The sequence below is a fragment of the Neopsephotus bourkii genome, unplaced genomic scaffold, assembly GCF_033783945.1.
Source record: "Neopsephotus bourkii isolate Nb327-2 ecotype Australia unplaced genomic scaffold, CSIRO-AGI_Nbou_v1 NB_1615, whole genome shotgun sequence".
NCBI classification, from domain to species: domain Eukaryota; kingdom Metazoa; phylum Chordata; class Aves; order Psittaciformes; family Psittacidae; genus Neopsephotus; species Neopsephotus bourkii.
The window spans coordinates 2000055-2024661 of record NW_026902090.1 but is presented as its reverse complement, the minus strand read 5'-3'; the positions used below and the strand labels follow the sequence as shown (position 1 = coordinate 2024661).

Here is a 24607-nt window from a genome sequence, read left to right as displayed (position 1 = left end):
GCAGAGCATCACCAGCAAGGATGGAGGGGTGTCTTCCACTGCTCTGGGTCATCCGCCCAGCATCCCACCTTGGGTTGTCCCATGTCCCTCTAAAACACATGCTCATGTGATGCTGGCCCCAGCAGGGAAACTCTGTGAGGTCTTCCTCTGAGACTTGATGTGCAGCAGGGTTTGAACTTGAACTGCTTTGCACCTTTATTTGTTAGGCTGGCTGGAACCAGGTACGAAGCCTTACACGCTGCCACCGTTCCCACATACCAGCAGCTGGGGAAGGCAAGAGCCAGAGCTGAGCTTCGTTCTCCATTCTTTCCCTCTCTGGAAATTCAAGCCACCTGTACTCACCACATTTTGGGGATAGCAAGTCCTGAACATGTAATCATGCCACGCTGGGCACGTTGGGCATGGCACACTACGTGTGGCTTGCAGGGATCACGCGGAGAGGGCTCCAACTTACTCAAACGTGACGTCCCAAATTCCCCACCAGCCGCGATCACAGGAAATCTTTGGGACCGGTCCCAAGGCTGCCTCATTGTGCTCCAAGCAGCAACAGCATGAATGAATCATGCTCCTCAATGTGACACACAGCTCCCAGCAACGTACTCGGGACCAAAATATTTACATTGCAAACGAGTAAGAATAGGACCAGATCCGCTCCCCCAGCCTGGTGACATGAAAAGGCCAACCTGGTCTTGCATCAAGCAAGTGGGTGGTTGGGAGGATATGAAAGCAGGAGGCAGAGACCAGCCCCGTGTCTTGCAGCCTGGCTCTGCCCAGCAATGCTGAAGCAGAGCCCTTCTCCACAGCAGCACAGCCTTGCAGCAATGAGCACCAAGCCTACGATCCCCGTGGCACCGTGCTCCTGCTGGAACTCAGCAGCCAGGTGACACAGGAGGGAGCATGCTGGGACCTGTAGTTTCCAGCCAGCCAGATGCAAAACGCCATCCATCCGTAAACACATCGCGAATTAAAGAGATGCAAGGCCCCAGGCTCCTGGCAAGGCGCCAGCCACGGCTTCTTGTTGGCAGGCGCTTGGCCAATTCCCATGTGTTGCATTAGCCCCTTTCCGAGGAGCAGCCAAGAGCCTGGACCCCGCAAAACCCCTCACGGCAGAGCTGTGCCCTGCCCTTGCCAAAGTGATGTGTCTACATGGACAGCAAGATGCTCCCAGGGCTGAGGTGTAGGAGATGTCAGCCCTGCTCCTGCCTTGCTGTGAGCCTCTCTGCTTCTAGGCCACTGACTCGGGAGCAAGACCCCACAGCCAGCACTGCCCAAGCTTCAGCGATATAGAGCCCAACACTGTGTCCCTAGAGGTGTCCAATAAAGGTGTCACCGAAGCCATCAGTCACAGGCAGCAAGAAACAAACCAGTCATGGTGCTTTCAGGCAGACTAGCACAGCAGGCAAAGCTCTGCCAAACCACCACACTGGTGGGGCTACCACCTCCCTGGAGCATCTCATCTGGACATGCAGCCTCCCCATGCTCCATCAAGGCCAGGACTGTTTGGCAGCCCTTGGGGAGCACAGCACCCCTATCCTTCCTGCTCACCCTCCCCGCTGCAGAGGAAATTGCAATGCCCGGCTGATGTCAGGAGGCATCACTTCACACAAAGGCCAGGCTTCCTGGCAGGGAAAGGGGGGGGAGCAGGGAGGAAGGGGAAGAGGAGCCCGGGGCAAAGGCAAGCCATATCTGCAGCTCCCCGTGTGCGCAGAGGGGCAGCAGCAGGAGACGGCACAGCCCCTTCTCCTTTAATCGCCCTTGCGCTCAGGAAAGAGAGGCAACATCCTATTTCCCAGTGCCCTTCACAGGAGCCCCAGTGCTGCCCTGTGCAGCTGCAGCAGAGCATGCACTCCTTTAAGGGTGCACAGACAAAAGGGACTCAAGTTTATCTTAATTTGTTCCTCCAAATAAATCAATTCCATCTTCTCCACCTCAGCCAGACTGTGGCTGCTGCTGACCAGGGGAAGCACACTTGAGCTCAAGACAGAACCACAGTTCCCTGCCCAGTACCCATCCAAGGGAAAAGTCACCTCTGTGACAAGCTCTAACACCAGTGCCCCCCAAAACAGGTACAAGCACACACCCTCTTATCTCCTGCCCAGCACTTGTGCACCCCTCAGTGGACAAATACAGGTAAACCCAACATGCTAGGACAAAGTCAAGAGCCATCTGCAGCCCGCATTTCCCAAACTCCTTAGGTGTTCTTTACAACATGCAGAACATCATGGTACCCACAGCATTGATGTGACTTCCTGCTTCAGCCTCTCCTCTCCTCTGCCTCCCATGGCCCCAGCACATCCCACAGCAGTGAAAGCGGCTGGCGGCCAGCGCTGGGCTGCATTGCTTTTGTCTGCACCTCAGCACTGTCCCAAGGGCAGGAGTGCGCTGGACCAGCTGCACAGGGACCAGTGAAGAGGGTCTGGCCATAGAGGACCTGAGGGATCTGGTCGATATTGATTGAGGGGGGAATTGCTGATGTTGCAGGGGCAGCCCAGGAAGGTGGGTTTTGGATACGGGTACCGCCAGGGAATAACTAAAGGAGCAAACCCTGCTTCTCTCCTTCAGCGTGCTGACTTCTGCCCCTGTGAGGAGGCCTGTCATTGGTTTTTAATCTCACCCGATTACGGGCCAGCCTTTGACATTATTGATCTCAGGCCCCTGAAGTATCATTTATCTTCCAGGTTTGACTCTGTGATCGGAGCTCGACAGCTCAGACCCCAGTCAGCTCCATCCTCCCTGCTCCTGCCAATTCATGTGAGCCAGATCTGAGGCTCAGTTTCCATCCCCAAATGAGGTGGCTTTCTTCAGATGCCCTCTCCTCCCACCTGGCATTTCATTTCCTGCTTCAAAAATCCCCAGCTCTCCAGCAGATCAGTAGTGCTTTATCAAGCCTGGCAGACCAAGGTGCCTCCAGCGTGCACTGCTTCCCCCTTCCAGTTTCATTATCCTCTTTTAAGGAGGATGCGGTGGAGGCACAGCCATTACCGGATGTGCCGAGAGCTGCACAAGGATTGGGGATGCAGCGCCAGCATGCAGGGTATGACCAGAGAAGCCATTTCTAGCTGTGACCACACTGCCATTTTCTAAAGCAGAAGGACCAACAACAGTGGCTCCTCATCCCCTGCTGAGCGTGCACCCACAAAGAAACCTGGCTGTGAGGTCAGTTATTGTGGCTTCTCCTTACCTGCAAGCTAGCACTGCTGTGCCTTGGGGCCAGCTCTTGATTTCTGCTTCACCTTCAAAACGTTAACTTCTGCTCCCTCCACCAGGCAGAACAAAACATGGGTTCCACAGATGCAAAGCAGCCAGCAGGACTGGGATTCAAGATGCTCACCCATGGATGGGACAAGCCTGGGCCTGGGATTGTTGCTACATGGGTTCCCACTCCCCTGCTTTCCTCCACCCAAGCTAACAGCCGTTCTGAGCCTCCACCTTTTGGGAAGCACAAGGTTTTCCTCAAATGCCTGTGGCTACAGTTCCGGGGTGCAGCGTGTGCTCGAAGGTTGACTTTTCGGACACCTCCTATCTTTCTCTCTCTCCTGCAAAGCTGGGCCTTGAGTTTTGGGAAGGAGGAGCACTTCCCGAGGAAGGTTCCAGAGGGCAGTTTTAACACGTGGAAGAAGGTCTAGCTCTCGCTCATCGCCTTGGTATTATCAGATGGCTGCAAAACCACTTTGATAAATGGAGATTAGTACCATGTTTGTTCACAGATGATAGCAGTAGCCAGGAACCAGCCCTGAGAAGGACCAGGGGAGGAAGGGCCTGGATGGGAGGCAACTAGCACAGTCTGTGATCAGCAAGGTATCACCACCAGCAAAGAAAGCTTGAGTCTCCAGGATTGTGTCCCTACAGGGTCACAGACTTTCCGATTCCCTAGCAGGTCCCTCCACCTCCACTTACCTCTAGTTTAGGGTAGCACCCTGACTTCCCTACCCAGATATTAGGTTGTTTCAGGGATTAAACTGACTTTTTTTTTTGCCCCCATTACAAGCAAAAGCTACAAAATCCTTGGCAGGAGGACAGACCATGGCTTTTCCTGCTGGGCTCACTCTCTCAGGAAGCACTTGGCAAGGGGTGGTATTTGCACAACACACAAGGCATTATTTCTAGTCCCCTGCCTGGATGCCCTATCATGTAGGATGCCCTATCATGTAGGATGCCAGGAGGCAGAGGCAAGAAAACAAGACTACGATGTGCTCCCGTTCCATACATCCCATCCTCTACAACCAATCCACCTCTGACCCAAAGAGGGCTCATGGGCCTCAGCCACAACAGTGCAGCTGTGTCAGGAAAGCGCAGTAATTCCCTCTCGGATCCGGCCACCCCCATCACTAGTACAATACCCGAGGGAAGGGGGAGTGCCCCCCTTTCCCATCCCCAAAGGGTCTGTGAGGGGGACAGAGACCTCGCAGCGCATTTATTCCGCTCCATCCATTTGAGAGGCGCGCTTCAAAGGGCTTTTTGCCGTTGGAGGCGGGTGCACCAGGACAGGAGGAGAACAAAGGGAGGCACCGGCACCCCCCAGCCCTTTGTCTGAGCACAGAGGAGTTCACCTGCAGGGAAAACCAGATCCCACCGCAGTTCCGCATGGATTCGGACGGGGAGAGGGATGCAGCCCCCGCTGCTAACAAGAGGATAATGAGCAGAAGGACGTGATCACGTTACCCTCTCCCCCCCTGCCACACACACAAGCCCGTTAGAGCGCACGCCAACCCCCTCGACTCCAACAACAACCGCAACCAGCCATAAAAACCATTGCCACAGAAATATCAACCCGCCCCCCAGCGCAATCGATCTGTGTCTGCGTGTGGCCAAGCACCAAACCCCGGAGCACGGCTCCACCGACTGGGATTGACTGGGAGGGAAAGGGGCGGGAGGCTAGTTTCCAGGGGACGGGGTTTTAAAGCCACACAATAACTGTCTCAAATGAGGGTTTGGATTAAGCTGTTGTACAGCAAGAGAAAACACTGCCTCCATTAGGATATGAGGGATTTTCTTTTCCTTTCTCCAAAGCCCTAGGATGAAGCTTCCAGGTCACCCAGTAAGGGAGGGGAAACTGGGTGATGCCGAGCTAACGGGGGAACCCACATGGGGAGAGACGGGTAGCAGGAGGAAAGGGCAGCTCAGCCCTCCCCAAGCCCCAGATCATAGAGTCTGACAACGTTTACTCATATTTCAGAGAGACACAGCCATCCGGAACATCACTCCCTGCCAACTGCCTCATCTGGAGCCATCCGCAGCTCAGCTCTTCCCAGCCTGCTCTGGAGACGGCTCCCCCAAAGCATCCACACACCAAGGAACTGAGGAAGGACAGGCAGAGGGAAGAGAAGGAACACAAATTAAATCAATTCATGTTGATTTCAGGTTGGGGTTTTTGCACAGTTCTGGTACATCATCCCAGCAGATGACTTTGAGTGCGTGTTACATAGACGGCACCACTGTGAAGTGGCAGGAGACTGCTCTGAGCCGGAAACTTTGCTCATGTTACCATCACAAGCGAATCACAAGACAGAAGAGGGACAACCACGATCCCCTGGCAAGAACGTGCTGAAGCTGTCCTTATCAGAAAGGATTCAGGACTGGGAACCTCTTTCCTGAGTTCATCTGCGGGACATATGTAAAAACTCTTGCGTGCATCCAGAGTCTCGTGCCTGTAAACAACCACCCCTCCCTCCGTATTTGGGACCAGGCTTCTCTTCCTCCCATTCCCAAGTGTGCTGGCTGTAGCTCTGGATACAGGAAGGGTGGCTGCCTCTATCAATCCTTTTTCCATGGAGGAAAGAGAAGGGCAGGACATCATTCCACACCTCCCCACTGGTCCCCCAGCATCTGCCCCATCTTCTCTATCAGTTCATTGCAGAAAACTGGCTACCACCACAGGCAAGCTCAGCAGCTCTGACTCCTCCCAGCCATCCCCATTACTTCAACCAAACCAGCATCTCCTGAGGCTACGGGCTGCTGATAAACACAGAAAGTTGACAAAGTCACCAGAACCTAACCCGGAGCCATAGCATTTTATGGCTTTTTAAAGAAAAGGAGCCAAGCCAGAGCGGATTGTGCCCCAGAGCCTGCGTGGCAAACAAGAATCTGGCTCCAAGTGTTTATTTATAAATCCGTACATACATGTACGTTTGAATTCTGACAGAATTAATTCTGGCATCCAGCTAATTCAAAGCATTCCTCCCCCATCACACTACAGTTGCAGGCCAGCCCAGCACAGAAGCTGATTATAAAATGCTGCACTAGCCAGGCATTTCTGCAAAGGCTTGTGCTATTGAGTATTCAGTCTTTCCTTGCTTGGCTATTTCATTGTTTCGGTGTCGATCCCTCCTCTCTTGCCCTGTGTTTCCTGGTTACTTTTGTCCCTGCTCTGGAAGCACTGCTGCTCTCAGCCCCATTTCAGTGTCAGGTTGGAAAAAGGAAAAAAAAACAAAACCCAAACAATTAAATGAAATTAAAGAGAAGAAAGGAAGAAATTACCACCATGCTGCAAGATTTCCAGTAAACAGATAGGTAACGAGCAAAAAATAGGCCAATACACTGCAAGGCAAGCTGGGGATACAAAACCCGCTGCCTCCCTCTGAAGCACAGCTAAGAAATCCCTGTGTGGTCACACGCTGTCCTCTGGAGCAGAGAGGAGAGAGGTCAGGGCAGCCAGCACTGTAAGAGCCTCTTTATTCTTGGGCAGTTGCATGAATCTGATCGCTTGTGCCCTTTGTGAGACATGGAAATCTGTCTTCTCCTCCCACCCCCTCCACCAGGCCCCCCTTCTACTTCCCCCCTCTCAGAAGGGGACAGAGGCAACTCCTCAGCTCCAGAGGCAAAGATCAGAGCAGCACAGAAGCTATGGACCCCCCTCTGGCAGGACCAGGCTTGGCCAAGCACACAGAAGAGCTCGAGGACAGTGCTTTGCTAGAGCGAGGAGAGGAGAAGGGAAGGACTTCTGCATTCCTCGAAGGGCTCACCCAGGCTCCCACGTGCAAAGCATGAGGTTGAGGGTGGAGGAACGTCCAGGGTGTCACACTGCAGCCCATGTCTTTGCTACTTCTCTGCCATGCTCGCAGGCTTGAGGACAGCAGCATGCTGCACACCTCCATGCCAGCAGCCACATGATGCTTACATAAATATCACAGGTTGGATTTAGATCAAACAAGGGTCTGGGCTAAGTTTCTTATGCCCTCACCACCAGCCAAAGCTGAGCTTACACCTCCTGGTTCAGAGACCAGACCCAGACAACCCTGTCGCAGGAGCTCATTCAAAACTACCACTGGGGGAGGGCTTCAAGGCAGAAAGCTCTGGGCTGTCCGGCTGGAGATCCCCACCTGCAAAGTACATCCAACCCTTATATACTGCAGGGGTAGGCCTGGGCTACAGTGTGTTAGCTCCTTGCAAAACAGCTCAAGGTCTTCTGATAAACCTCTCTTTCTCTCTTCCTTCCAACTCACTCTTCACCAGCACCCATCCACATAGCGTTTATCCCATGGTAAAAGCGTATTCTCTGCTGCAGATCCTGTCCTACTCCTCTTCTTTACCAAGCCTGTCCCCTCCACCCAAGCCTCCTCCTTACCACCCAAACCCACCAGGCTGCCTCCCAGCATCCTCCATCTCCACTGTCACTTCTCAGATTAACTCTATACAGAAGACTTTCAACAGCAGGCCTAGATGGCTGATGGGCTAAGGGCAAGGAAAATGCTCAAGCTTAGAAAGAAAGCAGTGGGGAAAAGCCCTTAATCCAATCCTGGGGAGGCAGAGACTCTCCCAGTCCAGCCAATGACCTGGCCAGCAAACCAGATGGGTTTGAGACCTCTCAAACTGAAGGCACAGGCAGTCAGTCTGAACGGACATCCCCCACTGCCCCCAACACCACAGCACAGTGAAGCCTGACAGATCGATGGTGATGAATGGCACAGAGCTAGAACACAAGTCTAGGTGGGTGCTGGGATTTCTGCCGCTGCCCAAGGCCTAAGAAGTCATTACTCATCACAGCGGCTTAACCAACTGACAGCATCCCAGGGCACGATGATCAGTCACATTTAGGAGCCTGGTGCTGGTCTCCTGAGGCTCCCGAGCAGGAACGAGGGCATAGGCAAAACCTAGGTTAGGTGACCTAACCCCAAGGTTGGGCTGGCAGTTCAGCTCTGGGGTGCTGGTAGAGGCTCACATGGAGGGCACAGAGAGAAGCTGCACACCTCCAGCTTCACAGGACCTACTGCAAAAGTCATCTGGGGACCAAGCGTGTTCAAAGGGTGCCATAGGGAACGCCTGCCAGACACCAGCCTACACCATCCACAGTCGTGAGAGCTACATTAATGCTCGAGCACTTGGGCACTTGTGCTCACAATGCCTCTGGTGCGCTGTGTGCCACGCTCCTCATAAACAAGTCATCTGGAAAATAAGTAAGCCTGTAAAAACCCAGCCTGTCACAAGTTACCAAACCTGTTTCCGAGTAAAACAACCTCCAGCAGTTCAAGCCAGGAGCGGGGCAGTGAAGCCGACCCCAGCCTCCCCACCAGTGGGGCTCCGTAGGTCCCAGCAAAACATCCCTGGCACAGATGGCAGCACAGGGATGTGAGATGGGACTTGTTTCAAATAGGGAGGCATCTCTGGTGTCAGGGCTGTCTAGCAAACGAAAGCTGGTGGCTTTTCCCTCTAGAGACCTAAAGCTTTTGAATCACAGAAGCAATCAGCTGGGACAGGTAGGAAAAGTGCACAGGCCATCTCTGCACTGGGGCTGGCAGCCAGTGCTGGCAGAAGATCAGAGTTTCTGGTACAGACTTGAGATTCATCTCTTCCTGTGCTCCTACCAAGTGTTCACTTCTCTTTCCCATACTCCAGAAAGCACCTGAGCCGGCCTTATCCAAGGTGCTGCCAAGAAAGCAAGCCCAAACCCACCAAGAACAGATGGACTCAGCAGCACAGTCCCTGTCCCCCTGCTTTGCCAAACGGGCACCGCTCCACAGCCAGTGCTGGGTGCTGCTCCTACACGCCTGCAGGAGGATCCCCAGTGTTTTCCTGCAGATCTCCGCACCACAAAACGTTTTCTCTCTCTGACTGTTCAAAACCACCAGGGACCTTCAGAATGTGAGAGATTTTCTCCCAATTTCTCAAAACCACACTGCAAGCTAGGTCAGAGGGAAGTCTATCTCCATCCCTTGAAACAAAACCCCAAGCCCTTTTCCATTGGTGGCACCTCCAGCTGAGGCATCCCCAAGCAAGCTCTGACATACCTGGCCTCAACCAACCACATCCCATACAAAGACGTGGCAAACATGGTGATCACCTGCAAATTAAGTCGTTTCTTTGGCTGTTGCCTTCTGACCTGAGCTCCAACCCCAGCAATCTATCTTTACCCTCATAAACAAAAGCAATACATCAGCCTTGCACTGGAGCAACTTTCTTTTTCAACGCTGGAAGCAGGTCCCCCCCAAACCAGGGAGACGGCAGGTTCCCCATGCAGGCAGGGGGCACGTGCCTGGGGCAGTAAAGGCAAAGATGGAAAACAGAATGTTTCATTTTGAGACCTTGACACAAACAGAAAGACAAGAAGAAAAAGAAAAGAAAAAAAGAGGGTGGGTTGTTGGCTTTTTTTTTTTCCCCTCCCCTCTCCTCTTTAAGCACTACAAAAACAGGAAACAAAGGAGAAAACATCTCACGGGGGGAAGGCGAGGTAAGCGCTTTATACGCCCACGAAAGAAAGATTAACCACATTTTATTTACTGTTTGCATTACAGTTGCACTGTGGAGTTCAACCAATTCTGAGCCAGGGCTCTGCGGGTTTGTGCAGCACCTAATGCCGAGCGGCCCCCAAACCTACCGAGCTCACACCTCCGCTTCCAGCCAGCCCTCCCCAGACACCCTCCTTCCTCCTGCAGACACACACCTCTGGCTCCTCTTGCCCAGCACAAGCTCTCTTGCCCTAATTGCCAGCTTACAGCTGAGAAAGCACTGGTGCTGTCCCTAAGGAGTGCTGAGCACCTTTTCGCCTTCAAATCATACTGTAACCTGGGTAAGATGTCCTTTAAGGTGGGCCAGCAGAAGGTGAGTTTACAGGGAGTGTGTTTGCAGGCTCCTGTCCTTTCTCTGGGCTATGGGGCCACCCCAACCACACTGGGTCATGTCACCCCCACACTCACAAGTCCCCTGCGCCAAGGGCAGGGCCCTGAGCCTCCAAACTTTGACTCATTTCTCAATTAAGAGCTTCCTGAACGTGACCCATGCATGGAACAAACCTCTCACAACGGGGCCTCCCCCGGACCTCTGGAGCCCAGCGTTACTCATCCAGCCCCTGCTGTCCTTTCCCGGGATGCTCCAAGAGCGGCTCACTGCTGCAGGGTGAGCAAGCAGCCAGGAATCCCGGGCCCGGCTCCCATAGGCGGGAAGCCGTCACCGGCTGAGCACACGCACCCTAATTCAGGAACCAACACAGCCACCGGCTGGCATGGGGCAACTTCCAACCAGAGACCTGGCCAAGGCCACGCAGGGGGCCCTCAGCAACCTGCCAGGCATTTTTCCTGTGGGCTCTTCCCTACTCCAGTCTCTCCATGGACGAATTGCTTCAACTACTGCGGAGGATCCTCGTGCTGTCCCCTGCTTTGCACTGTCCTCCACTGCCCCGGCACCCAACCAAGCCACGCGCCCAGAGGGAAGAGACAAGCTTATCACCGCAGAGAAAGGAAATTAAGATAACGCCACCGCGATGGAGGTACCAAGGGATTTGGCCAAGGTCATTAAATAATTCTGCAGCCCTACGATACAGCCGCCTGATGCTTCAGGTGCCTGGTCACATACCCTAACATTTCAAGCCACGGCCAAAACCCAGCCTCAGCCCGTGGCAGTTCTCTGTCAGGTCATTAGCAGCGTGCATCCGCAAGGAGCAGCCAACAGCCAGCCATAACAACGGCAGCGACAACAAAAAAAACCCCACGCAGCGAGAGCGGGAACGGATGAGATCAAAGTGTCCTGGAAAAGGACCTGGAAAAACAGTTCTGGTCCCTGGCTTAAGGCTCCCGGGAAACGCACACGCGAGCCCCGTCCCAGCCCCTCGCGGGGTGGCTCCCCACCCTGGCAGAGGGAGAGCGAAATGCCTCCCTATAAATAGAAGCAAAAAAGCGCTGCTCCAGAAGGCAGGCCGGGTCTTTCCCCTCGGAGCGCGGGTGGCGGAGCCGCTGGCACCTCTGCGGAGCTCTCCGGTTTTCCCCCAAAAAACCTGGAGAGGAAAATAACCTTCCTGTGAGCTCAGGCTGGCTCGCTGTCTGCACAGAGCTGCCCCCCCCAGCCCAGCCCAGCCCAGCCCAGCCCAGGCCTGGCCATCCAATTGGAAAGTAATTATACTGCAATTTTTATTTATGACTTCTTGGGGTTTTTTTTATTGCTAAATGGTGACTCATTTTGGCAACATTAAAATACACAGGAAATCATCCCCATTTTACAGTAATCACCATTCAATTCATTGTTAAATATTTATTCGGTGGACAAGCGCTGGGCCTCTTTCGAAGGGTCAGGAGGGGAGCGGAGGGGCGGCCCTGAGAGGGGGGAAGGTGGTGGTGGGGTCATGGCAAGGCTGTTAAATGCCCACCAGGAACTTCAGGGTGGGGAACCAAGGGTGAAAGCTCCTGCCAGATGGCCTGGCCACCAGCGAAATACATTTGCTTTCCCTCAAAGCCAGCGTTACGCCCCATGCTGCTTTAGGGAGGGGGGGTCAGCCCCGTGCCCCCTAATACAACCCCATTATTTGGCCAAAACCCCCAAATCCCTGGCAGCAAGAAGAAGGGGGTCTCTGACATGAAGCCGCTCATTGCCGGGGGGAAGGGGATGGCGGTGGGAAGAGCCAGCAGTTTGACATTCACAGGCCTTATAATGGACGGGGTCCGTGTCTGCAGCCGCTTTGTCCCCTCAGGGGGTCCAATTTGGGGTCGACTCGACCTCGGATGTGAGCAGCTCCTCAGCCGTCCCCACAGTGGCTGCATTCCCCAGCAGGAACTGGGGAGATGACCGCTCCAAACCCCCCTGGCCCACAGCCTCGACCCTCCCCTTCACAGCCCAGACCACAGCGGCCTGAGGTCCTATGGCTGAAGGGCTCCAAAGACCTCCCAGCAGAGATGCTCTTCCTCAGAGAGCCCCCCGGCACCCATGGGCTCTGTCACTGCTGGGCTGCCGAGGCCACCTAACATGTCCGCCACGGGGGACCGGGCGGAGGAGGAACAGCAACGGGGTGGGTTTTGTGCAGGTCCTACACAAACACAGGCCTCTGGGGAAGAGGGGAAAGGGCAACAAGGGAGAGAGGTGTCCCCCCTGGTCCGGACAAACCCCCGTGTCCACGCAGGTCAGACTCACCCTGATCTCATTGCGGCGGATCTCCACGTCACAGACCGAGTGTCCCTGGTGGGCCCCGCTGTAGTAGCAGCAGAACTGGCAGACGGCCACCTGCTCGGCCTCGCAGTGGTACAGGCGGTAGGCGTTGTGCTGGGGGCAGCTCCAGGCCCGCACATCGTCCGCCTCCACCAGGAGATGGCCCCGAGCCGTGGAGGGCTGCTGCAGGTGGGTCTGGACGTGGGACTGGCAACAGGGAGCCTCGCACCTCAAGCAGATCTTCTGGGCTGGCAGCGGCGGGCCCCGGCGGCAGAAGACGCAGTGCAAGACCGAGGGGGGCTTCTCCAGGTTGAGGGAGTTGAACTTCTCCACGATGTTGGTGAGCTTCAGGTTCTTCTCCAGGTTGGGCTTCTGGTTGTAAGCCTGGTTGCACTCCGGGCACCGCACCAAGCCCGACTCCTTGGCCCACGCCTCCCCGATACAGCCCCGGCAGAAGTTGTGCTTGCAGGGCAGCTGGACCGGCTCCACGAAGACGTGCAGGCAGATGGGGCAGATGAGCTCCTCTTCGAAGCAGTTCTTCCAATTCTCGGCCATCTCTGCCGGCAGCCTCTGGCGACGTTCTCTCTCCCCCCCCCAAACCCGCTTCGGTCACTCAGTGCGGTCTAGGGGCGGACGCCGGGGTCTGTCCTCCCTGCAAGGGGAAGCCTGGGGGTGAACGGCCGGGCTCCCCCCACCCCGCAGCACACAGTAGATGATAAATCACAGGGAGCTCTAAAACCAGGGATAAAATAAACCCACCGAGCAGCACTCTAGGCATCTCCAGCGGGGAAACGTGACATCCCCGCCACCGCTTCATTAAAACAAGCGACACAAACGGTTAAAAACCCCCAATGTGATAGCGTGGGATTTACAGTCCCAAGCCTTAACCCACCCCGAAAACCCATTTGTTTCTTTTTGACCCAAGAAGGTGAATTGAAACTTACCAAAGGTTGAAAAAAATCCATACAAAATCCAGCAGCAGAGTCCAAGTTCCATATAAAGCTCCTAAATTTAGCGCTCCGGATCAGATTTTTCTTTTCTTAGGTTTAGCAACTGACATTCAATATTTTAAAGGTACTTTTGTCCCCCACCAACCCGGCTAACAGCTGAGAGCGTGGACTCGCTTGCTCGCTCAGGGTCTCTTTTTTTTAATCCCCAGTATTTCTCCTCCCTCTCCCCCGATGGGAGTTGGGAATCGGAGTCTTTTAAAGGAAACGGATCAAAGGGTTAAGATCCAAAATGGGAAGAGGAGGAAGGTTAAAAAAAAATAACAATAATAGCGATGATGACGATGGCGAAAATAACGAATTCTCTCCGCGGCCCCCGAGATTTGCTCCTCACCCGGTGGAGCAGCAGAGGAAAAAAGGAAGGGGGGGGGGGGGAAACAGACAAGACAGGAGGGGGGGAAAAAAAGGGGGAAGGAAAAAAGCCAACCTCTCGCCTGCTTCGAGACTGCGAGGTCTTGAATGGGAGAGCTCGGTCATTCAGAGCAAACCCCAGCCGCGCAGCTTCGCCCAGCGCCCCGCAGGGATAGCGCAGGATGGGCTTTGCCAAGGGGGAGCGAAACCCCGCGGCCCCCGATCAACCTGCTCCGGCTTCCCACGGGGCTGGGGGGGGAACAGGCGTCCGGCACGGGGGGAAGGACACGACACACACCGACCTAGCCCGGTCTCATGGCCGGCCGGGGGGAAGGTAACAATGCAGCGGAGCACAGGGACGCTGTCCGGGAGCCTTCCCCGGTCCGGCCCCGCCGGGAAGGGAAGGGGCGAGGCGGCGGCGGCGGCGGGCAGCCAGAAGGAGCCGGCCGAAGCGTGCGGTTCCGGGAGAGCCGAGTCAGCTCTCAGCCATTTTGAGCGGAGACCGGAGACGCGTTAAAAATAAAATAATAAAAAAATAAAAATAATAATAAAAAAAGGTATTTAAAAAAAATAATTAAATAGGAGTCACCGGCACAAACCCGCTCCCGCTGCGGCGGGGCTCTGCGGAGGGGCTGCGGGGCCAGCCGAGCCCGAGCCGAGCCGTCCCGTCCCGTCGGGGCCGCTCAGCAGAGCCCCCCGCGCCCGCCGCCGCCGCCTCCAGCCATCTTGGGGTCGCCCTGGGCGCCGCCCGCCCGCCCGCCGGAGCCCCACGCCCCGGCCTTCCTCCCGCCGCCCCCGGGGAGGCGGCCGCGGCCCGGGGCGGGAGGGGGACGGACGAGGGGAAGCGGGGAAGGGGAGGGGGGAACGCGGATCCCCGCAGCGGAGCTCCTCGGGGAGGGGGGGGGGGGGGAAGGGGGGCGGCGCCTCGGAGACAGCCGGGCTCAGCCCCGGCGGCGGCGGGGGGCGGGCGGGGCGGCCATGGGGGCGGCGGCCGCGGGGAGATATCGACCGTGGGGAAGGAGGGAGGGAAGGAGGGAGGGGGAGGCGGGTGCGCCCCGCCCCGGCGCGCCGCGGGGCCGCCCCGCTCGGGACCCGGCCGAGGTAGGCGGGGGGGGGAAAGGGGAGCGGAGCCGGAGGCGCTGCCGGAGCCCGTGGGTCCCACCGGGCGCTGCCGCGGAGCTGCGCCGCGATCGCTGCGGAGATACCGGCCCCGCCCCCCCCGAGGGCCCGCCCACCGCGCGTCACCGGGGACCGCCCCGCCCCGAGACCGCGCCGCCTTAAAGGGGACACGGAGCTGGGGGGGCCCCACCGCGGTGCTCGGCGCTGCCGTTGCTGCGGCAGCGCAGGCCCAGGGAAGTCCGGCTTGTCAGGGGTTCATAGAACGGTTAGGGTTGGTAAGGGCCTTAAGGGTGTCGAGCTCCATCCCCAGCTGGGGTGTCCCTGCTGGTCCCTGCATCAGAGGTAGGGCCACTCTACCAGGCCACCAGCATCCCTACACGGCCAGGAGCCACACTTATCCAAAGTGCTGATCCGTAAAAAGGGTTTGATCACCCTGAAACCAGCTCGCATCTGCTGGCCTTGGTACCAGAATTGCCCTCTGGAGCCTCCTACCCCCTCTTCACTCCCACCTGGATGGGCTGTTACATTACATAGGAGCATTTCAGGTTTGTTTCATCCCCCTGCAGAGCAACAGTCATTTGTCCCATGGGATCTTTCCCAAGCGGGCAGCCCCAGCACCTCTTGCCAGAGTCCAGGGCATAGAGGTGTGTCTGTTAACAGCTCTTCCACCACATGTTCCCGTAGCTGTTTCAAGGCCAAATGTGCCAGACCGCTGGGAATCAAGCACCCTGCTGGTGTAAATTCATTTTCCACTGGCAAGGGGGTCTCAAATGGCTTCAAAATAGAGTATTTAGACCAAAAGATGCTCAGAGTGCACTATCAGGTTTATGGTGGAGTGACAAGGAGGCAAAGGCTCAGATGGTGGCTTCAGGATCCGGTTCCAACCTTGCTCCTGGGTGATGGTCACTGATGGCAATTTGCCTATGGGAAGGATTTAGCAGGAATTCCTCAACAGCAGCCATGGACCAAACTGTCTAGAGTCACCACCCAGTAGTATCTCCTATACCACCCTACAGCCCTGGTGCCATGGGCCAGCCAGGGCAGCTGGCTGCCTGATAGGGATGAGCACCCAACAGCACACACAAGTTGTTGCCACACTTTCCTTTACAGGAACACCCTACCCACAGGCAGGTCTTGCCAAAGAGTTAAGGAGATGAAGTGATGGGTACCCCCCCAGCACTGGGGCTCACCCTGTATCACCCTTCATCCCTGCACATCCAGCCCAGGGCTCCTGGGGCTCAAGCACTGCAAAGGGGATGTGTCAGAGATGCTGTTGGCTGCTGAGCCCACGCAGAGGCAAACCTCTCCTCAGAAAGTCAGTGCAAAACTATTTGTGACTCTCTCTTCTTTACAACCGCAGGCAGCACCGGGCAGCCCCTGGTGACAGCCACCATCCCCACCGCAGGCAGGGCACAGCTCTTCCGAAGGGGCTGCTCGGAACAACCCCATGCCCTTTGCTGCAGGGGAGCTGGGGAATCCGGCTGGTATTTAGCAGGATTTAGAGGTGGAAGATGGATGGGTTGGGGCTAGGCCAAGTTGAAAGATGCGTCCTGTTCTCAGATGGGAATCCTGCTGTCCCGGGACTGGCGCTGGCCCTGCTGTCATCTCACCTATATCTGGACAATGCCATTGCTCTGCCCAGCCTGGACATACCCCCTCGGCAAGGGAAGCCCCAAAGCCAGGCTGGGCATCACAACCCTTCTGTAGCCGGTAGGAGCTGCCCGGAGGGGACTGTAGGCAGGGTCCCCTGTGCTCACTCAGCTCCCAGACACCATCCTGCCAGTGCTGTGTGAATGATGGACACCAGCAGGAGCGAGCTGCAGAAAGCCTGCAGCACTCTGTGCTCCTCACCACTCTGGATCCCCCCACCAGGACCCAGCCCCGTGTGGGTGCTCCAGCCGATGCCAAGGGGCTGCAGAGATGTTTTTTAGCTGGGAGAGTCCTGGTGCGCATCCCTCAACCCCCCATAGCCACAGAGTGGTTTGGTGTTAAAGTGACAGCTTCCCTCCCTGCCACCACCCTGTCACTGGGATGCTCCTGGGGGATGCTCTGTCACCCAGCCCTGTGCCTTCCCCAGAAGTCTTGAACCCTCCAGAAGTAATACCAGATTATGTGCTTCTTGGGTTCTTTATAACTCAATTAACCAGCCAGAGAGAAGCCATCACTGCCCTTCTGTCCTGCTTCCATGTAAGCCCTGTGAGGTGGCTAAGTGCAATGGGGAAAGCTTCCTCCACCCTGCTCCGTGTGATTAAGGCGTCGAAGGCTTTCGCTGGTTTTAAGACTGGGTTTAAGGGTTTAAGGAACTTGCAGGGTGGCAGTAGCTTGGTTTGCAGCACTAAATCTCTCTGTGGCCATCCCTGGCTCCTGGCTGGCGTGGAGGAGGAGGAGGGAAACAGCCCTATGGAGGAGGCAGAACACAGGGGTCCCCACGGCTCAGCTGAGGACCCCTGGACACAGCTGAGGGCACACCACCAGCATGCACTGCTTGTGCCTGGCCACCCTGCACCCATCCCTGCTGCAGCGTCCATCCCACACTGTCAGTGCCTGCTCTGGTATCCTCACAGCCCAGTCCCTGCTGAGGGAACATGCACACATGCATTCACAGTCTATATGCAGGGGGAACCTCCATACTCTATGATTAGTAAGAAAGGACTGGGAGCTGGGTGTGCAGCCTGGTCCCCACAGCACACAAAGCAAGTTCCCTGCCCTGAGCACCCAAGCACTGGGATCTAGTGACTCCCACATCCAACACTGACAGCTGGGAACAGGGCTGGGTTGGTGTACTGGGTGCAGGGATGCCGATGGCCTCGTTGGCTCCTTGGGAGAGCTCTGCCCTTGTGCAATGAATGCATAACTGGGGCTCCTCTCAGGGCAAAAATGCTGGGCTTCCTCCCCAAGCCTAAAGCACAGGGCAAAGGAGATACTGAGGTCTGTCCAAGGGGAACTGCATGGGGGCTGATGGAGGGGAGATCTGCTTTGGTTCAGGGCATACCCAGATTGGATCATCCCAATCTAAGGTTGAATGGCCAAATCCAGGGCTGCACAGCCAGCCATGGGCCGGGGGTGATGCTCAGGGGCTCCCTGCCTTGCCTGGCTTCGGGGTGCCACAGAGAATGGCAGTGGGTTCACTGGCTGTGAGGCTGGAGCATGGGGATCCGGGACTGGGCAGGAGCAGTTCCCTGCCTGGTGGGGTTTCTTTCTATGCAAATGCCTGGGAGCAGCTGCCCTGCCGGCGTGACTCATTTCCTGCTCTTGTGTCACATTCTGGTCAGGCCAGTTTGGCAAAGGCTTTCTTCTCTCCCTCCCCGGCTTCTCCTCCTCCTTCTCTCCCCCACCGCCGAGGGCTGGGATGTGCATTCCCTCAGCCCCTGGCAGGATGAGGCAGGATTTTCAGGAAACTGCGTCAAAGCCACAAACCCTCCATGTATATATATATATATATAGATGTACATAAACCCCCAACCAAACAGAAAAAACAACCAACACAATTTTCTGTTTTTCTTTGTTTTTTGAGCACAAAGGAGTCTGGGTCCAGACTGGGGCCGCTTTCCCCCCTGTGGGGCTGCTGCTTCCCCCAGGACGGGCCAGGACCCAGCAGAAGCACTGCACAAGTTTGCTGGGTGGCCAAGGGGATTAGTAAGCGCAGCTCAGTCTCATTTTACCCTCTGCTGCCAGCCGAATCGGTGCTGCCAGAGCCGGGCTGCCAGCGGGCAGGCTTCACTGGGGGTGGATGGTGCGAGAATCCGAGGGAGCGCCAGCACTGGGGTTCGTACTCCTCGGGGGTGCTCCGGGGCAGGCTCCGCACCCGGAGAGAGGTCCTTGGATGGGTTAAACAGTAACTGCAGGGTCGGGAAGGGACAGCGGCAGATGCTGGCAGCACCCAGCGTGGGTCTCCCACCGTGGGCTGGGGCAGCGGAAGGTGATGCTGGGAGCAAATCCCTGCCGCAGCTCCCACGGTCCCCTCCAGGCTTGCGCTGCCCTAAGCCCAGGCTGTGCCGCAGGAAGGCGAGTCACTGTGAGGCATTTCCCGCATGGTTTGTGCTGTAGCTGCGAGGGAAGGATTCACAGCCCCCCAGCGGCCCTGCGAGCCCTCCTGCCCCAGGGGTCTGGCTCTGCTGCCCCTCTTTCCCCCCAGTGCCAGGTTGCACACATGCACCCCTTGCAAGGCCAGGCAGGGCAGGAAGCAGCAGCCCTTTGCCCCAAGCCTGTGGCTACTGGTGGCCCTTCCCTCCCTTTGCACCAGGCTGGTGCGTGCAGCTCTGGTACAGCATCCCCCACTGTAGCTGGGCACCTTCTTGGGGGAAAGATGGAGCCAACCCAGCTTGGGAACATGAAGCTGACAGCCCCAGATCCAATTCTAGGAGGTTGAGGGTGGGAGCAGGGTACGATCCCACCCCCTCCATTCCCATCTGCAGCTCAGTTCAGCCACTATCCCACCAGAAGGTCCCTGCAGTCCCTGCCCTGGCCAAGGTGTAACCGTTGGAATCATCACTCCAGAGCAATTTCTCATCTTTCCTCTTCCTTTTCTGCAATTAAAGGCAGCTGCAGCCAAATGACCCGGCCCCCGGCATGCTGAAACACCCCCTGCCAGGGCGCTACTGAGCTTTCCCTTAAAGGGGAGTCCATCCGCTGCTGCTGTCCCCCCCTGCAACCCCTAAAGCCCAGTCCCTGAGCCCAAGTGTTGCTCCTGAGCTTGGTGCAGCCGGGGTAAACTGAGACAGGGCAAGGGCAGGGAGCCCGGGGCTGCAGCCCATGCACACACTGCTGCCAGGGCTCTCCTTCCCCTCCTAAAGGTCTGTTTGCCCACAGCGAAGGGAAGAGCACAAGGGTATCAGTGTAAATTAGGTCAGGAAGCTTTGCTAACAAACTGTCACTCCTGGTTGTGTAATGGGAGCAATTATGGGTTTAAGAGACCAGGAAGGAAAACACGGGCTGTCTGGGGGTAGGAGTAGTGATGGCAAATAAAGGAGGGTCCTGCTGACAGAAGGATGAAGCTGCCTTTGCGTCGGAGGCATTTCCGTCCCATCCTGGTACGTTGGCTGCCTGGGGCTTGGATTGACTCCATGCAGGGGGATGCAGGAAGACAGTTCCCAGCTCTCTCCCTGTGCTCTGCTTCATTCCCCAGGGACTTGAGGCAGGCAGCTGAAATCCGTGGTCCGTGGTCCGTGATCCACCCCGCTCAGCTCAGCACTTGATGGCCACTGTCCCCATAGAGCCCTTCCTCAGGGTCCAATGGGACCCGCGGGTGGCACTGGGCTGTGCCTGGTAGAAGAGCCTCTCCCCATGCTCGCCTCAGTGCCCACCACCTTGTGCTGCCCCTGCACAGCAGCAGACAGACCCCTCTGCCTGTCCCTCCATCCCCCAAACCCACCGGGATGGTCCCTCCTGGGGTCTCCGGTGAGATGCTCAAGCACTGCTGGAGGTCACCCAGAGCCCCAAACAAACCCATGGCTCCCCACGAGCACAACCCCAAGGCGCTGCCAAACCTGGGGTGGGGGCACCCGTCCTGCTCCATGGGGCTGGGAGAGCGGGAGGCTCCCAGTATGAATCCAGCCTGTGCATGCCACAGAGGAGGGGCTGGGGCTCCCGGCAGCCTGGGTTAGCCTTTAACCACCCAAACCACGGCATGGAGGGAGAGGAAATTCTTGAGGCATCTATTAACATGGAAAGAGTCGTACTTTACGTTCAGTCCCACTTATGGCTTATAAATGATTACTGCACCTTTTAATAAATGGTTAATCAAGTGTTAGAGTCCAAACAAGTTGATGGGTTGCTTATTACCATGGTTTATAACCTTTTATGAATGCCTTCTGTCGATGTACTTATAAACATCCATACCACGTACTTCTCGTGTCTTGACATGTTGGTCACATCTGTTCGAAGTTTATTAACTCTTGAGCTGCTCGCTGACAGCAGATCAAGAGGGATCCCACTGTTTGTCTGTATTAACCCATGTGGCTCAGCGCACATGCACGGGAGGCACTGGCTGAGGGGCCCTGTGGGTATCCCCTTTGCCCAAAAGAAGGTCAAAGCAAGCGGGATGCAGCAGCATTAGAAATAGGTCAGCAGCAGAATGCTGCTGTCATGGGTTCCTTGCCATCAGGACAGAGAGCCAACGGAAGTCAATGGCCGATTCTCCTTCTCTTGAAGTCATTGAGCTGAGACAGGACTTAGTCGTGGGCCTCCTGCTTGAATCAGAAGCACAAGTTATTGGGCTCAATGTGAGAGGAATTGGGTGAACTGGCCTGTGAACATGGGAGGTCAAACGGGATGATTTAATGGACTCTCCTGGCCTGGAAATCCACGGGAACACCCCCGGTTGTGGCTGTTCGTGTGCAGCCGCAGCCCCCCTCGTGTCACACTGCAAATAATGAAACAGGCTCTCAATAAGCTGAATAATCAGAAAACAATTTTCCAATCACAGCATCCCTGAAATCTCCTTTTAAGGCAAGGACTGGGATTCCCACCGCCGAGTGTGCTCCTGACGCCTCGCGTTATTGTCGGGCTGCCTGTGCTGGGGCTGGGCACGCTGCCACCGGCCCCACATCCCTGGAGACGCTCCCCACCACGCGTCCCAGCCATCCCCCCATTCCTGAGCCCATTTTGCCTTTATTCTCCCCCTTTGCCGGATGCTTTGGATCATTTCCCTGCCCAAAAAAGCAAGCGGGGAGCACAAGGTGCTGCAGCTCCAGTGTTTTTAACAGCTGGAGAAGGGCTTTGTGCATTAAGCAGATGGGGATGATCCCAGTCCAGGCAAGGAGTGGGGTCTCCCCGATCAAACTGACCATGGACAGCTTCCCTTTGCTCCCTGCTCCCGAGGTACCTTGGGGAGCAGGTACCCCATCTCCTGCGCAGGAGCATTTCCAGCCTCGCTCGCTGCCCTCCATCAGGTTATTTGTGGCCAGAGTGTGGAAAGGCTGAGGAAAAGTGAATGATGGGAAAGGCATTAAAAATACTTTTCCCCTGGGAAAAACAAACCCAGACCTGCGGCTCGCTCTGTTGGAAAGCTGCTGCCTGAAACGCACCCGCAGCCAGCGCATCCCTGCAGCAGGTAAGCAGTGGGGGACCGAGGGGACGGAGCCTGCGCTGAGGTCATGCTGCCACGGCCTGCCTCATGGGCTGCTTCAATTAGTGTGAGCGATGAAGTGCTGGGGCAAGGTAAGGCCGTTCTTCTCCTCCAATGCAAACTGCCTGACAGCAGGAGCAGTGGCTCTGAAAGCTATTTGGAGAAGCCAGAGCTTTAGGGCATGCTGTGGGCTCCTAGCGGAGAGCTGGGGCTTCCCTGCAGTGCTTCTCCCACCGCTGGTTTCCTTCGCTGGATGGTGAGGCTCAGGGTGAGGATGCTTGCCCAACCCCTGTTGTCCCCAAGGCTCTGTGGGGTTTGTCCTGCATGGGGGGGAGGCAGCAGAACCCAACACAGCCCAGCTGCTTCAGGCCCCTCTCCGAAGGCAGCTTGGCCACAGGGTCCCCAGGAGCTCAGGGTGTTAATGTGTCAGGTCCTGCACACCGGTGTGTGCTGGGAGCCTTTCCTCTGCACTGAGGTACCACCAGGCAGGTGAAACAGCAAGCAGGAGAGAAACAAGGCAAAAAGAGGGGGAAAAGAACAATCTAAGGGGACCTGTTGTGCTGATCCTGTCAGCCTGTATTTCCTTGTGGTCCAAGTGGACTAAAGCATGGAGAACTCCTCCCTCCCCTGACATGGGCTGGGGGACATGCTATAGGAAGGGACATGCTGTGGGGGTGATGCTATGGCCAGGTCTCCCGGGTCAGGACCATCCCTGGTTACCCAAGTCCAGCACAACCCAAGCGCCCTGGGTGGGCAGGGAGCACAGCAGGAATCCCTTCCCATGGCGGCTGCCCTCTCATCCCACCCCATCCCTCTTGCCCCGCAGGTTCACTCTCTCCTCCATTGAGGTTCCTGGGCGCTGCCGTTCACTTTTTGGATGGGAAGTGAGCCCCAGCCCTCCCTCTGCACCCAAACAACAACAGAAAACCCAACCAAGAAGAGGAGAGAAATAAACAAACAAATCCCTTCCCTCTCCTGGCTTGGCATCTGCTCGCAGCCTTTCCATTATTAATTGAAGGAGCTGCCGGCGTTATTAGTAACAAACCGCTCCTAATGAAGGTCAGAGCCGCAGAGGCAGGAGGGGCTCCCAGGCACCGCTCCTCGGGAACCTTAATTAAATCCACTGCCCGAAGGTGCTCTCAGCCGGCGGAGGCAGAGCCCCGACCGCCGCTGCCCAGGCTGCTGCTGGGGCTTGGGGTGAAGGGTGGCGGTGGGAGAGCGGCACCCCACTGAGCTGCAGCCCCAGGGACACCCTGTCCCCTTGGATCCCGCTCAGTGTCTGTGGGGCTGGACAGAGGGATCGGCTGGGATGTGCCATTGCAAGGGGACTGCTGCCCTTGGGTTATTTGGGTCATTCATTAAAGTAAGCAAGCAGCCAGCGGGGAGGGTTCCCAGCTCCACCATCCTTGCTGGGATGGCTCAGTAGGGTGGCCCTGTGCTTGCAAACACTTTGATGTCTGGGAAGGTGAGTGGTATGGAGGGGGGGGTGTCTCAGGACAGGGGAGCAGCTGTAGGGAGCCTCACACTCCCAAATCTTGCCTGGAAGAAGAACCTCACTGTGACCCCAGCTGACCAGCAAAGTTTGCTCAAGTGAGACGATGAACAGGACCAAGCTATGGCCGTATTCCCTTTGACGTGTCCAGCAGTGGCTGCTCTGCACCGTTGGCTCCTGGAGATGCTGCTGCTTTGCCTTGGGGCTGTTCACGTCTGGATGCAGCTGTGGGAGAGGTTCTTTGGGAAAGGATGGTTTTCACCCCAAACCTCAAAAGAAAACAAACTCACGCAGGAACCCTTCTGCTGACTGCTCCCCATTCGATGCAGGGAGTGCCCAGACAACACCCCAGAGAGCAGGCACAAAACCTGCCCAAAGCTGGATTTAGCTCTCCATGCACCCTTTCCTTCCTCATCACTCTTCCTCTATGCGCAGCCGCCTCCCTTCCCCCCTCCCCGACATCCCACCCTTTCTCTCTCCTCTCTGACCTGAAAGGAATTTATTACCGAGGAGTGTAAAGAGATCACTGCAGGATGGCTCTGCCTTACTGGGGAATCAGTGCACATTACCTCAGTGCTGTTCCCATCAGCGGTGTTCCCGGTGTCTCTTCCCCGGCAAGCCAGAGCGCACATCCACACATCCACACCCCCCTGGGTCCCGCCGGAGCCAAGAGGCGCTTGGCAGAGGACGGGAGCAGGGACCTGACCCAGCACTCACCCCAGCTCCCTCCTTCCCACGCCAGCGGATGAGGTTGTCATCCCTCAGCCAACCGGCCACGTCTTCGGACCCGTGTGCGAGCATTCCCCATCCCAACGGCATTCAGGCTGGTTTTGCCATGGAGGATCCTACCTGGGCAGGACCATGCATGGGAATAGGAAGATAAGACCCCACTCCTCAGGGGCTGGTGGGGAGAAGTCATCAATGAGAAGGCGCTGACCAGGAGGAGGAGGGGGGGGTCCCGCTGGTTCTCCCGCAGAGAAGGACACCAACAGTTCTGCAAATACCTTTAATGCACTTCGAATACACGGGAGGGAAACAGGAACGTTTAGTGAGTCACAAAAATATTACAAAAGGTCACGTGCAGGCGAACCCCCCCCCCCCCAGCACTGCAATGACAAGGTAGGAATTTACATTAGAAACTAATATAAAATATTTAAAAACCTCTGCTAGTTTAACTTTTCTGTTTTTTTTTTTTATTTCTCCTTTGTCTTTTATAAAAAAGAAGGA

The 24607-nt window shown here is 56.4% G+C and overlaps 1 protein-coding gene across 1 annotated transcript in view; it reads right to left on the bottom strand.

Annotated features, from left to right (window-relative positions):
* Window positions 1-14583, bottom strand: part of TRIM8 (tripartite motif containing 8) — a 29294-nt gene extending 14711 nt beyond the window's left edge. Inside the window, exons 1-3 of the mRNA XM_061372568.1 lie at window positions 13441-14583; window positions 13290-13350; window positions 12331-12997 (exon numbers count right to left, since the gene is read on the bottom strand). Of these exons, the coding sequence (XP_061228552.1) occupies window positions 12331-12900 (570 nt within the window). The 5' untranslated portion in view covers window positions 12901-12997; window positions 13290-13350; window positions 13441-14583. The remainder of the gene's footprint in view (window positions 1-12330; window positions 12998-13289; window positions 13351-13440) is intronic.
* Between the last annotated feature and the right edge of the window lie 10024 nt (window positions 14584-24607).